This window comes from Anomaloglossus baeobatrachus, chromosome 1 (genome assembly GCF_048569485.1).
Source record: "Anomaloglossus baeobatrachus isolate aAnoBae1 chromosome 1, aAnoBae1.hap1, whole genome shotgun sequence".
Taxonomy (NCBI): Eukaryota; Metazoa; Chordata; class Amphibia; order Anura; family Aromobatidae; genus Anomaloglossus; species Anomaloglossus baeobatrachus.
Window position 1 is genome coordinate 658,194,745 of NC_134353.1, and position 14,632 is coordinate 658,209,376.

Consider the following 14,632-nt stretch of genomic DNA (forward strand, 5'->3'; position numbering starts at 1 on the left):
TTCGCCACCGCCGTGGCGTTGTCCGACTGAATTCGGATCTGCCTGCCTTCCAGCCACAGCTGGAACGCCTTTAAGGCTAGATACACTGCCCTTATCTCCAGAACATTGATCTGAAGGGAGGACTCTGTCTGAGTCCAGGTTCCCTGAGCCCTGTGGTGGAGGAAGACCGCTCCCCACCCTGACAGACTCGCGTCCGTCGTGACCACAGCCCAGGATGGGGGCAGGAAGGATTTCCCTTTCGACAGGGAAGTGGGAAGAAGCCACCACTGAAGAGAGGCTTTGGTTGCCCGAGAAAGAGAGACGTTCCTGTCGAGGGACGTCGACCTCCTGTCTAATTTGCGGAGAATGTCCCATTGGAGTGGACGCAGATGAAACTGCGCAAATGGAACTGCCTCCATTGCTGCCACCATCTTCCCTAGGAAGTGCATGAGCCGCCTCAAGGGGTGAGACTGGGCTCGAAGGAGAGATTGCACCCCTGTCTGTAGTGAACGCTGTTTGTCCAGCGGGAGCTTCACTATCGCTGAGAGAGTATGAAACTCCATCCCGAGGTAAGTTAGCGATTGGGTCGGAGTCAATTTTGACTTTGGGAAATTGATGATCCACCCGAACCTCTGGAGAGTCTCCAGAGCAGTGTTCAGGCTGTGTTGGCATGCCACCCAGGAGGGTGCTTTGACTAGAAGATCGTCTAAGTAAGGGATCACCGAGTGTCCCTGAGAGTATAGGACTGCCACCACTGCTGCCATGACCTTGGTGAAGACCTGTGGGGCTGTCGCCAGGCCGAAAGGCAGTGCCACGAACTGAAGGTGTTCGTCTCCGATGGCGAAACGCAGGAAGCGTTGATGCTCTGGTGCAATCGGCACGTGGAGATAAGCATCCCTGATGTCGATTGATGCTAGGAAGTCTCCTTGGGACATCGAGGCGATGACGGAGCGGAGAGATTCCATCCGGAACCGTCTGGTTTTCACGTGTCTGTTGAGCAGTTTGAGGTCCAGAACGGGACGGAATGATCCGTCCTTTTTTGGCACCACAAACAAGTTGGAGTAAAAACCGCGACCACATTCTTGAAGGGGAACAGGGATCACCACTCCTTCTGCCTTCAGAGTGTTCACCGCCTGAAAAAGAGCATCGGCTCGCTCTGGAGGCGGAGATGTTCTGAAGAAACGAGTCGGAGGACGAGAGCTGAGCTCTATCCTGTAACCGTGAGACAGAATGTCTCTCACCCATCGGTCTTGGACATGTGGCAACCAGGCGTCGCAAAAGCGGGAGAGCCTGCCACCGACCGAGGATGCGGTCTGGGGAGGCCGAAAGTCATGAGGAGGCCGCCTTGGGGGCGGTTCCTCCGGCGGTCTTTTTAGGACGTGACTTAGACCTCCATGAAGCAGAGTTCCTCTGGCCCTTCTGTGGCCTGTTGGACGTGGAGAATTGAGACGTGGCTGAGGGCCGAAAGGACCGAAACCTCGGTTGTATCCTCCGTTGCTGAGGTCTGTTTGGTTTGGACTGGGGTAATGACGAGTCCTTTCCCTTGGATTGTTTAATAATTTCATCCAATTGCTCGCCAAACAGACGGTCGCCAGAAAATGGCAAACCGGTTAAGAACTTCTTGGAAGCAGAATCTGCCTTCCATTCGCGTAGCCACATGGCACTGCGAACTGCCACTGAATTGGCGGATGCTACCGCAGTACGGCCCGCAGAGTCCAGGACGGCGTTCATGGCGTAGGACGAAAAAACCGACGCCTGAGAGGTTAAAGACACAACCTGCGGAGTAGAGGCACGTGTGACTGCATTAATCTCAGACAGACAAGCTGAGATAGCTTGGAGTGCCCATACGGCTGCAAATGCCGGAGCAAAAGACGCGCCTATGGCTTCATAGATGGATTTCATCAGGAGCTCTATTTGCCTGTCAGTGGCATCCTTGAGCGATGAACCATCTGCCACTGCTACTATGGATCTAGCCGCCAGTCTAGAGACCGGAGGATCCACCTTGGGACACTGAGCCCAACCCTTAACTACGTCAGTGGGGAAGGGGTAACGTGTGTCATTAAGGCGCTTAGTAAAGCGCTTGTCCGGAAATGCTCGGTGTTTCTGGACTGTATCTCTGAAGTTGGAGTGATCAAAAAACGCACTCCGTGTACGTTTGGGAAACCTAAATTGAAATTTCTCCTGCTGAGAAGCTGACTCCTCAATCGGTGGAGCTGGAGGAGAAGAAGGGAATTTTGTTTACTTACCGTAAATTCCTTTTCTTCTAGCTCCAATTGGGAGACCCAGACAGTGGGTGTATAGCTACTGCCTCTGGAGGCCGCACAAAGAACTACACTTAAAAGTGTAAGGCCCCTCCCCTTCTGGCTATACACCCTCCCGTAGGAGTACGGATTCCTCAGTTTTAGTACCAAAGCAAGAAGGAGGAAAGCCAATAACAGTTTCAAAAACAAATTCAATCCGATAACAAGATCGGAGAACTTAAGAAACAACATGAACAACATGTGCACCCGAAAAACGAAACCCTAAGAACAAATAGGGCGGGTGCTGGGTCTCCCAATTGGAGCTAGAAGAAAAGGAATTTACGGTAAGTAAACAAAATTCCCTTCTTCTTTTTCGCTCCTAATTGGGAGACCCAGACAGTGGGACGTCCAAAAGCAGTCCCTGGGTGGGTAAAAAGATACCACATGAACGGGCTGTCAGACAGCCTCTTCCTACAGGTGGGCCACCGCCGCCTGAAGGACCTGTCTACCTAGGCTGGCATCTGCCGAAGCGTAGGTATGCACTTGATAGTGTTTGGTAAACGTGTGCAGACTCGACCAGGTAGCCGCCTGGCACACTTGCTGAGCCGTAGCCTGATGCCGCAATGCCCAGGACGCACCCACGGCTCTGGTAGAATGGGCCTTCAGTCCAGATGGAATCGGAAGCCCAGCAGAACGGTATGTGTGAAGAATTGGTTCCTTGATCCACCGCGCCAGGGTGGATTTGGAAGCTTGCGATCCCTTATGCTGACCAGCGACTAGGACAAAGAGCGCATCAGAACGGCGTAGAGACGCCGTGCGAGAAATGTAAATCCTGAGTGCTCTCACCCGGTCCAACAGATGTAAACCCTTTTCAAATTGGTGAACTGGATGCGGACACAAAGATGGCAAAGTGATATCCTGATTGAGATGAAAGGAAGAAACCACCTTGGGAGAAAACTCTGGAATTGGACGCAGTACTACCTTGTCTTGGTGAAACACCAGGAAGGGAGATTTGCAAAATAACGCCGCTAGCTCGGACACTCTTCGAAGAGACGTGACCGCCACAAGAAAAACTACCTTTTGTGAAAGCCGAGAAAGGGAAACCTCTTTCAAAGGCTCGAAAGGCGGCTTCTGGAGAGCAATGAGAACCTTGTTCAGATCCCAGGGTTCCAATGGCCGTCTGTAAGGAGGAACGATATGACAAACTCCTTGGAGAAACGTGCGTACTTTAGAAAGCCGTGCCAAGCGCTTCTGAAAGAATACGGATAGCGCGGAGACTTGACCCTTAAGAGAGCTAAGCGACAAACCTTTTTCCAACCCAGACTGCAGGAAGGAAAGAAAAATTGGCAATGCAAATGGCCAGGGAGAAAACCCTTGAGCCAAGCACCACGCTAAGAATATCTTCCACGTCCTGTGATAGATCTTAGCTGAGGATGGTTTTCTAGCCTGTCTCATTGTGGCAACAACTTCATGAGATAAACCTGAGGCCGCTAGGATCCAGGACTCAATGGCCACACAGTCAGGTTCAGGGCCGCAGAATTCAGATGGAAAAACGGCCCTTGAGACAGCAAATCTGGACGGTCTGGTAGTGTCCACGGTTGGCCTACCGTGAGATGCCACAGATCCGGGTACCACGACCTTCTTGGCCAATCTGGAGCGACGAGTATGGCTCGATGGCAGTCGGACCTGATTTTCCGGAGAACTCTGGGTAACAATGCTAGAGGTGGGAACACATAGGGGAGTCGGAATTGCGACCAATCCTGAACCAAGGCGTCTGCCGCCAGTGCTCGGTGATCGTGAGACCGTGCCATGAAAACTGGGACCTTGTTGTTGTGCCGTGACGCCATCAGATCGACGTCCGGCGTCCCCCAGCGGCAACAGATCTGCTGAAACACGTCCGGGTGAAGGGACCATTCTCCTGCGTCCATGCCCTGGCGACTGAGAAAGTCTGCTTCCCAGTTTTCCATGCCTGGGATGTGAACTGCGGATATGGTGGACGCTCTGCTTTCCACCCACGTCAAAATCCGCTGGACTTCTTGAAAAGCTTGGCGACTGCGTGTTCCCCCTTGGTGGTTGATGTACGCCACCGCCGTGGAATTGTCCGACTGAATCCGAATCTGCTTGCCTTCCAGCCATTGTTGGAAGGCTCGCAGGGCAAGATAGATTGCTCTGATTTCCAGAACATTGATCTGCAGGGTGGACTCTTCCTGAGTCCACGTCCCCTGAGCCCTGTGGTGGAGAAACACCGCTCCCCACCCTGATAGGCTCGCATCCGTCGTGACCACTGCCCAGGACGGGGGAAGGAACGACTTTCCCTGTGACAATGAGGTGGGGAGAAGCCACCAACGCAGAGAGTCCTTGGCAGTCTGAGAGAGGGAGACAGTCCTGTCGAGGGACGTCGATTTCCCATCCCATTGGCGTAGAATGTCCCATTGTAGAGGGCGCAGATGAAACTGCGCGAACGGGACTGCCTCCATTGCTGCTACCATCTTTCCTAGGAAATGCATGAGGCGCCTCAGTGAGTGCGACTGGCTCTGAAGGAGAGATTGCACTCCAGTCCGTAGCGAGCACTGCTTGTCCAGTGGAAGCTTCACTATCGCTGAGAGAGTATGAAACTCCATGCCAAGATAAGTCAGAGATTGGGTCGGGGTTAGATGAGACTTTGGAAAGTTGATAATCCACCCGAAACTCTGGAGAGTGTCTAGTGCCACCTTCAGACTGTGCTGGCATGCCTCTTGAGAGGGTGCCTTTATAAGCAGGTCGTCTAGATACGGGATGATCGAGTGACCCTGCGAGTGCAGAACAGCTACTACTGCTGCCATGACTTTGGTGAAGACCCGGGGGGCTGTTGCCAGACCGAAAGGTAACGCTACGAACTGCAGGTGTTCGTCGTGTATGACGAAGCGTAGGAAACGCTGATGCTCTGGTGCAATCGGCACGTGGAGATACGCATCTTTGATATCTATTGATGCTAGAAAATCTCCTTGAGACATTGAGGCTATGACGGAGCGTAGGGATTCCATCCGGAACCTCCTGACTTTTACGTGTCTGTTGAGCAACTTTAGATCCAGGACGGGTCGATACGATCCGTCCCTTTTTTGGGACCACAAACAGATTGGAGTAAAAACCGTGACCTTGTTCCTGAAGAGGGACGGAGGTCACCACTCCTTCCGCCTTTAGAGCGGCCACCGCCTGCAACAGAGCATCGGCTCGGTCTGGTGGTGGAGAAGTTCTGAAGAAACGAGTTGGCGGACGAGAACTGAACTCTATCCTGTACCCGTGAGACAGAATATCCCTCACCCAACGGTCTTTGACGCGTGACAGCCAAATGTCGCCAAAGTGGGAAAGCCTCCCACCGACCGCGGGTGTGGGAATCGGAGACTGCAAGTCAGGAGGACGCCGTCTTGGCAACGGTTCCTCCGGCTGTCCTTTTTGGGCGTGACTGAGACCTCCAAGAATCTGAGCGTCTCTGGTCTTTTTGAGTCTTTTTTGACGAGGCGAATTGGGACCTGCCCGGTCCTCGAAAGGACCGATAACCAGACTGACCCTTCCTCTGTTGGGGTTTGTTTTGTCTGTGTTGCGGTAAGGATGAGTCCTTACCCTTGGAGTGTTTGATGATTTCATCCAAACGCTCTCCAAACAATCGGTCACGAGAAAAAGGCAAATTGGTTAAGCACTTCTTGGAATGAGAATCTGCTTTCCAATGTCTCAACCACAGGGCCCTACGCAAAACAACGGAGTTGGCTGACGCCACTGCCGTGCGGCTTGTAGCGTCAAGAACAGCATTAATCGCGTACGACGCGAATGCCGCCATTTGCGAGGTCAATGGTGCTACCTGCGGGGCAAATGCACGTGTGACTGAGTCGACTTGCGCAAGCCCGGCTGAGATAGCTTGGAGTGCCCATACGGCCGCAAAAGATGGCGCTAACGACGCTCCAATCGCTTCATAGATGGATTTCAGCCAGAGCTCCATCTGCCTGTCAGTGGCATCTTTAAGTGCCGCTCCATCCTCAACTGCAACCAAGGATCTAGCTGCAAGCCTGGAAATTGGAGGATCCACTTTTGGACACTGGGTCCAACCCTTGACCACCTCAGGGGGAAAAGGATAGCGTGTATCTTTAAGCCGTTTAGAAAAACGCCTTTCAGGATAAGCGTGGGGTTTCTGGATTGCGTCTCTAAAGTCAGCGTGGTCCAGAAAAGTGCTTAATGTACGCTTAGGGTATCTGAAATGGATTCTCTCGTGCTGCGAAGCTGACTCCTCTACAAGAGGAGCTGGTGGGGAAATATTTAACATCTTATTGATGTTAAATATAAGATCATTAACTATGGCGTCACCATCTGGTGTATCTAGACTGAGAGCGGTCCCAGGATCAGAATCCTGATCAGTTACGTCCGCCTCATCACCCATAGATTCATCTCGCTGGGATCCTGACCATTGAGATGAATGTGAAGGCCCGTCATAGCGAGCCCGCTTAGGCTGCCCGGGGCCATCGTCCGAGTCAGAGTCTTCACCCTGAGGTGTATGTGCCCGTCCCGGAGCTTGGAGGTAATTCAGCTAAGGGGGACCAGGGGGCAATGATTGCACAGTGTCCGTGGCCTGAAGTACAGGCCTAGCTCGCAATGTGTCAAGAATTTGTGACATAGTGAGAGACATTCTGTCAGCAAAAGCTGCAAACTCAGTTCCTGTCACCTGGACAGCATTCCCAGGTGGTACACCCTGGGTCACGTCCAGCAGAGGTCCCGACTGTGCAAGCGCCGCAGGGGCCGAGCACGGCACACAATGGGGGTCCGTGGAGCCTGCCGGTAGAAAAGTCCCACATGCGGTGCAGGAAGCATATAATGTCTGTGCCTTGGCACCCTTGCGTTTTACGGACGACATGCTGCTGGCTCTCTGCAATGTGAGAGAGTCTATAGCCAAAGGGCGACCAGCGCTATGCAATACAAAGTATTTGTAGAAACAAAATACTAAGAATACTACTGGCACAAGAGGGGGTGAGCCCTGAGGGCTGCTTACCGCCCGCTGAATAGCGGGTAAGAGGCGCAGAATTCCTTGTCTGGGTCTCCCCGGCTCCCCTCTGCAGCTCAGCGTGTCAGCAGGAATGGCTGCCGGCGTCTGTGGAGAGGGGCGGTCCGTGGGAGTTCCTAAACAAAAGTGCGGGAAACAGTGTCCCCTCTGTGCCTATTGTGAGGGCTGGAGTATGTAAAAACGACTCCAGCCCTCGGCGCTGATGCACTGACCAGCGTCCCGCCCCTCTCCTGACTGGCAGGTCTGGGGGCGGGAACGAACGGAAGCAGGCCGCAAAAGCCGGGGACTCGAGTTATCAGCGCGGCCGCCGTAAAAGCGCGGCCCGCGCTGAAGTCCCCGGCGCACCACAAGTGCCAGCCGCGCCGCAGTCCCAGCGGCCGGCGCGACCGATTCCCAGAAGTGTGCCTGCTTCAGCGAAGCTGAATGAGGCCATGGCACAAGCGCCGCAGCGCTGATGTCCCCGGCGCACTACAACACCCAGCATGCTGCGGTGTGAGCGCCAAATGCACGGGGACACAGAGTACCTTGAGGAAGCAGGGCCATGTCCCTGATGTACTCCGCTCCATCCAGCATCTTCTCCAGGGGCTGTAGATGGAGCACGGTCTCAGTGCCTGGAGACCAGTAAATCCCACTTCACCCAGAGCCCTGTAAAAAGGGATGGGGAAGGAATCAGCATGTGGGCTCCTGCCGCCGTACCCGCAATGGGTACCTCAACCTTACAAACACCTCCGACATACAGTGGGGTGAGAAGGGAGCATGCTGGGAGCCCTGTATGGGCCCTCTTTTCTTCCATCCGACATAGTCAGCAGCTGCTGCTGACTAAAAACAATGGAGCTATGCGTGCGTGTCTGACCTCCTTCGCACAAAGCTAAAACTGAGGAATCCGTACTCCTACGGGAGGGTGTATAGCCAGAAGGGGAGGGGCCTTACACTTTTAAGTGTAGTTCTTTGTGCGGCCTCCAGAGGCAGTAGCTATACACCCACTGTCTGGGTCTCCCAATTAGGAGCGAAAAAGAAATTTCTAGCACCTGGTTGATGGACGCTATAAGGTCATTTACTATGGCGTCCCCTTCAGGTGTATCAAGATTGAGAGCAGCGTCAGGATCAGAGCCCTGATCTGCCACCTCCGCTTCATCCTCCAGAGAGTCCTCATGCTGAGACCCTGAGCAGTGTGAAGAAGTCGAGGGAAGCTCCCAGCGAGCCCGCTTAGCCGGTCTGGGACTGCGGTCCGTGTCGGAGTCCTCACCGTGGGACCTAGGAGTCACCCCAGGAGCACTTTGCTGCTCCGACCGAGGGGGGACTGTGGGCAATGATTCAACAGTGCCCGGGGCCTGTGTTATAGGTCTGTATTCACACAGCAGTTTCTGCTATTCCATGTATTCCCCTTACATAGTCACTGGTGTGCATACCTTATCTCCCCATAGTGATGTTTTTTTTAGGTTTTTTGTACCCAGTTCAGACTTAGAATGGTGTTCCAAACGTTATTCGTTATTGTTAGTAGTTTTTCGTTTGTGAACCCTCCCCACCACACCTATTGCCAATCCATACAATACGCATAAATAGCCTGGGTCTCAGCTTCCCATACACGGTAAGTTTTTTAATTGCATGAGAGGACACACACAAGCTAGGGACCCCAACGTAGAGAAATACTTTGGCGTAGTGTTGGGGCTCTATTGCATTGATCAATTCAGTAGCTAAATTTCTCTTGATTCATATGTTCATGGCAGTAATGCAGATTCCATTTTTCACATTTTCACTTTTACACATAGCTATTGGATTTTTCAAGTCAGTATTCACACAGCAGTTTCTGCTATTCCATGTATTCCCCTTACATAGTCACTGGTGTGCATACCTTATCTCCCCATAGTTGTGTTATAGGTCTGGACTGCAAAGCTTCTAGTATCTTAGCAGACCATCTATCCATAGACTGAGCCATGGATTGTGAAAGTGACTCAGAAAGTTTGTCAGCCAACACTGCAAACTCTGTCCCTGCCACCTGGACAGTGGTAGCCGGTGGTTCTACCTGGGCCGGGGGTCCCACCCGTGGCTGAGGCTCCGGCTGAGTGAGTGTCACAGGGGCCGAGCATTGCACACAATGAGGGTAGGTGGAACCTGCAGGTAGTATAGCCGCACAAGAGGTACAGGTTGCAAAATAAGCCTGTGCCTTGGCACCCTTGCTTTTTGCGGACGACATGCTGTTGTCTCCTCTTAGAGCAATCAGTGAGGGTATATAGCCAAGCAAATAATGCGGCCGAACAGAGCAAATGTATACAGTATATGGATATATATATACTCTTCGGCACCCGGGGGGGCCAGCACCAGGTAACCGGTGCGGCTTACCGACCGCCCTCAGCGGTTGTGTGTCCACCAGATTCCCTGCCTGGGCCTCCCAGAGCTGTGGAGCTCGGTCTGAAGTTCTCCACCGGCAGAAGTGCAGATAACAATGGCTGCCAGCGTTCTCAGAGGAGGAGGGAGCCGTGGGCGTGCCTCAGAAAGTGCAGGAATCTGGTGCCCCGCAGTGCTCAGTGAGGGGGGAGGAGGATACCTAGTATGCTCCAGCCCTCACCGCTGACGTCCAGTCTAGCGTCCCGCCCTTACCCCTGACTGGCAGGCCCGGGGGCGGGAGTATGCGGTACTAGGCCGCAGAAGCCGGGGACTAAAGTTAGTAACCCGGCCGGCAAACAAGCGCGGTCGGCGCGGTAGTCCCGGCGGTGGAGCTGGAGGTGTCAAAACACACAGCAGCCGCTGCAGCGTCTGTTACACAGGCGCTCTATGCGCCGTCCCCAAGGGGACACAGAGTACCTCAGAGAAGCAGGGCCTGTCCCTGATGATATCCGATCTCCTGTCCGTCAGATTCCCCCAGGGGCTGCGGAGGGAGCCCGGTCCCAGTGCATGGTGACCGGTTAGGATCCCACTTCTCCCAGAGCCCCTAAGGGATGGGGAAGGAAAACGGCATGTGGCTCCAGCCTTTGTACCCGCAATGGGTACCTCAACCTTAACAGCACCGCCGACCAGAGTGGGGTGAGAAGGGAGCATGCCGGGAGCCCTGTTAGGGGCCCTCTTTTCTTCCATCCGATAAAGTCAGCAGCTGCTGCTGACTAAAATGTGGAGCTTGCGTGCATGTGTGCCTCCTTCAACACAAAGCAAAAAAACTGATGGGCCCGTGATGCACGGGAGGGTGTATAGGCAGAGGGGAGGGGTTACACTTTTTAAAGTGTAATACTTTGTGTGGCCTCCGGAGGCAGAAGCTATTCACCCAATTGTCTGGGTCTCCCAATGGAGCAACAAAGAAATCAGCATCCTGACCAATTAAATAAATGGTGGCCCAAAGAACTATGGTTAATAGAGGGAAACCTCATTTTTCCCTTCCTATGATGTATATATGCCCTTCACAGTTAGATTAATGTGTGCTGCTTCTATATTCATTTCTTCTAGATGGTATACAACCTCCAAACCTTACATCACTTCAGCATTTCTTACAATAACCACTTTTGGAGATGTAACCTCTCAGAAGTTTCGATAATACATATTTGGTGGGAATGTGACAGTATTTGGAGAGAAGTATTAAAAAAAAATAAAAAAAAAAATCAATGACTCAAAAACATTTGAGTATTAAAATTTTAACTATCTGCAGAGAGGTTAAAGGGAACTTGTCACCAGATTTGGCGACTATAAGCTGCAGCCACCACCAGTGGGCTCTTATATACAGCATTCTAACATGTTGTATATAAGAGCCAAGGCCGCACTGTAGAACATAAAAAACACTTTATAATACTCACCTAGAGTCTATAGGTGCGAGTGAAACATCGGACTGCTCTCAGATGACACCGGAGTGCAGTGTGATAATCGCATCAGCTGGCAGTGGAGGAGCTAGGGAGATTAATCCCTCCCTCTTCTCCGCAGAGCCCGCCCTATCCTCCGCAGCTCTGATGCGATCGCAGGATTGGATCACAGTGGCATGATACTCAGCTTACACTTGCAGCACAGCAGGAGCCGAGGGTCATTAGCATATCACATCCAATGCCATAAGCTCGTGTGGATTCAGCCTTCGGGCCATTTCACACATCCGGTATTTCGCCAGATTGCCGGATCCGGCACACTCCAGTGTAGTGTAATACTGTACTATGGCATCGCGGCAAGCTCCGGTCACATGCTCCAGTCACATGACAGCATGTGACCAGAGCTTGCCCCGATGCCATTGTACTGTATTGCACTGTACTGGAGTGTGTCGGATCCGGCGAAATGCTAGATGTGTGAAACGGGCCTTAGTTGATAACTGATCGTGCATTTGTCAACAGATCACCAGGTTATAGTCATCACTTTCATAACTGTTCCACTCCATTACCATGTATGTATTGTAAAGATTTATTGCCTTTATGTTTGCACGAGTCCCACATACATGCTATGTAAACTGGAAACTGATTAATATAGGGCAATTAAACCATAAATAAGTATAAACAAATTATTTATTAGATAATTACAATAAAAAGGTTAAAAAACATACTGAGTCCCACAGAACGACTCGCTCATTCTGTGGGTCTCATTATGTTGTTTAAAATTATATTGTGATTATCTGATAAAGAATTTTTTTATACTTACTTATGGTTTAATTGCCCTATATTAATTTTTAGTTTAATTTAAACTCTTGCCAAATAGTTCAAGTTAATCCTTATATATAAAATAATTGTTTACTCCTTATTATCCAGTAAATTTGGATGACTGTTTGTCTATATACATGTTATGCATTATAATTACCTATGTTTCATACTTAATTATGATCCTTCAATGTTATTTGAAAAATTAAGGTTTTACAGTAGTAGATGCTGATATGACAATAGGGAAAGAAAAGGAAGGGGGCATGTTATGTTTTTTGGTTTGTTTTTGTTTTTTGACACCCTAACCTTTTTAACCCCTTCACGACCGGACAATTTTTCACTTTCCGGGTTTTTTTTCGCCATTTTTTTTCCGAGACACGTAACTTTTTTATTTTTGGTCAATATGGACATGTGAGGGCTCATTTTTTGCGGAACGAGCTGTACTTTTAAATTAAACCATAAGTTTTACCAAATAGTGTACTGGAAAATGGCAAAAAAAATTCAAATGCGGAAAAATTGCAAAAAAAAAAAAAAGTGCGATAGCACTATTGTTGTTGAGATATTTTATTCACTGTGTTCACTATATGGTAAAACTGATGTGTGGGTGTGATGCCTGAGGTGAGTGCGAGTTTGTAGACACCAAACATACACCAAACATGTATAGGTTTACTTTTATATAAGGGGTTAAACAAAAATCAGTCAAAAAAGTGGCGCACGTTTTACGCCATATTCCGTGACCCGCAGCGTTCTCATTTTTTGGGATCTATGGCTCAGTGACAGCTTATTTTTTGCGTCTCAGGCTGCCTTTTTTAGCTGTACCATTTTTGCGCAGATGCTACGTTTTGATCGCCTGTTATTGCATTTTACGCAAAATTTGTTGTGGCGGCCAAAAAACATAACTTTAGCGTTTGGATTTTTTTTGCCACTGCGCTGTTTATCAATCAGATTAATTTATTTTATATTTTGATAGATCGGGCATTTCTGAACGCGGCAATACCATATGTGTGTATATTTATTTTTTTTATTTTTTTAACCCTTTAATTTTCAATGGGGCGAAAGGGGATGATTTGAACTTTTAGGTTTTTTTTTTTTGTTTTTTTCAAACCTTTTTTCTAACTTTTTTTTTTGTTTTACTAGTCCCCCCAGGGGGCTATAGCAATCAGCAATCCGATCGCTCTGCCATATCTGCTGATCACAGCTATACAGCTGTAAACAGCAGATATGCTCATTTTCTGCCTCACTCAGCTCCGGGCCGAGTGAAACCGAAAGTAATTCATGTGAGCTACAAAAGTCATCACATGACCCTGTGCTACCATAACAACCACCGGAAGTCACGTGATCACGTCACGTGACTTCCGGCATCGGCCGGTGAGTAAATGTTAACCGCCGATGCCATTATAATGGCACTGTCACATATTGACAGCGCTATTTAAGGGGTTAAACGGCACGAGCAGATAACGATTCTGCTCGTGCCTGGCAGGCACACATCTCAGCTGTGAAAATCAGCTGAGATGTGCGCCGATCGCGGCAAGATGTCGCGGGCAGTAACACTATGACCGCTAGGATGTAATATTACTACCCGCGGTCATTAAGGGGTTAATAGATTCTGACAAGAATGTCAAATGCTCCATTATTGGATTGCGTTAACCCATCCCTCACCCTGGGTTACTGCTGGTTTCTAGTCAGTCCTGTCTGTAATTTGATTAGGCCTAAATTAAGTTATTTTTCTTGGAAACCACTGGGTTTCATAACCTAGCAGAGAATAAAAAAAAAAAAACGTAGATTAAAACTCATCTTTTGGTTTGCATGAAGACTTACCTTCGCTCTGATTCTTCTGCCATCTTTAGTGCCAGCATCTCAGTTTCCAGCACTTTTTGCTCCATAAGTCGCTTTTCCTCTTCACTGCGAATGGCTGTGGCTTTGATTCTTTGCATCTCCTGCTCAGCTTCAGCTGCTTTCTGGGCGAGTAGTTTGGCTTCCTCCTCTGTGATTTGAGCCTTTTCTGCTAGAAGGTCAGCCGTTTCTTCAGATCTCATCTAGAGCAGAGAAATATATGTTTAAATGAAATATGTCATCAGAAAAAGACATACACTACTCACAGAAAGTTATGGATTTTTGGCTTTCGGGTGAAATTTCAGAATGATCCTAAAATGTCCTCTAACCTTTTCAGGTGAACTTAAATGTTCATGTCCAACTGTTCAATGTTTCAGGACTTTTTGCACAACTGTTCTCTAACAAGAAGCTTAATTAATGGCAATATTCACAACAGGTGTTTGATCCATGAATCACCCAATACATTTCAGAGTTCAATTAGAATTGGTATTTACACAGTCCTCCTCATCATGCTGGTCACATTTTGACATTATGAGACCAAGACGACACCTAACAACTGCTCAACAGTACCTCTCCATTGCGAGGCTTCAAGCACGATGTTCTCAGACAGAAATTGTCACGCTCTAAGCTCAGTGGCCGAGTGTCATCAGCAGGTTGCAACATAGATACAGAAAGACTGGAAGAGTCACACAAAGGCATGGAAGTAGACATCTTTGGCCCCATCCCACACCGATGACTGCTTTATTATGGCCAATGCCCTTCGGAACCGGATGACGAATGCCACACAAAACACCAAGCACATTTAATTAAGGGGAGAGGCACCCAAGTGTCATGTCAGACCATTCAAAACCATTTACATTGGCATAGTCTGCGTGCTAGACGACCTGCAAGGGTACCTGACAACACCAACAGGAACACGCATCATCTTCCATGAGATAGGGAGCTGTGGACCTCAGTGC

The 14,632-nt window shown here is 49.8% G+C and overlaps 1 protein-coding gene across 3 annotated transcripts in view; it reads right to left on the reverse strand.

Annotated features, from left to right (window-relative positions):
• The window catches only part of NF2 (NF2, moesin-ezrin-radixin like (MERLIN) tumor suppressor), a 168,342-nt gene that overhangs the window by 72,903 nt on the left and 80,807 nt on the right, over positions 1-14,632 (reverse strand). For all 3 annotated transcript variants that reach the window (XM_075341632.1, XM_075341618.1, XM_075341624.1), the window contains one exon: positions 13,659-13,876. In XM_075341632.1, the coding sequence (XP_075197747.1) occupies positions 13,659-13,876 (218 nt within the window). The remainder of the gene's footprint in view (positions 1-13,658; positions 13,877-14,632) is intronic.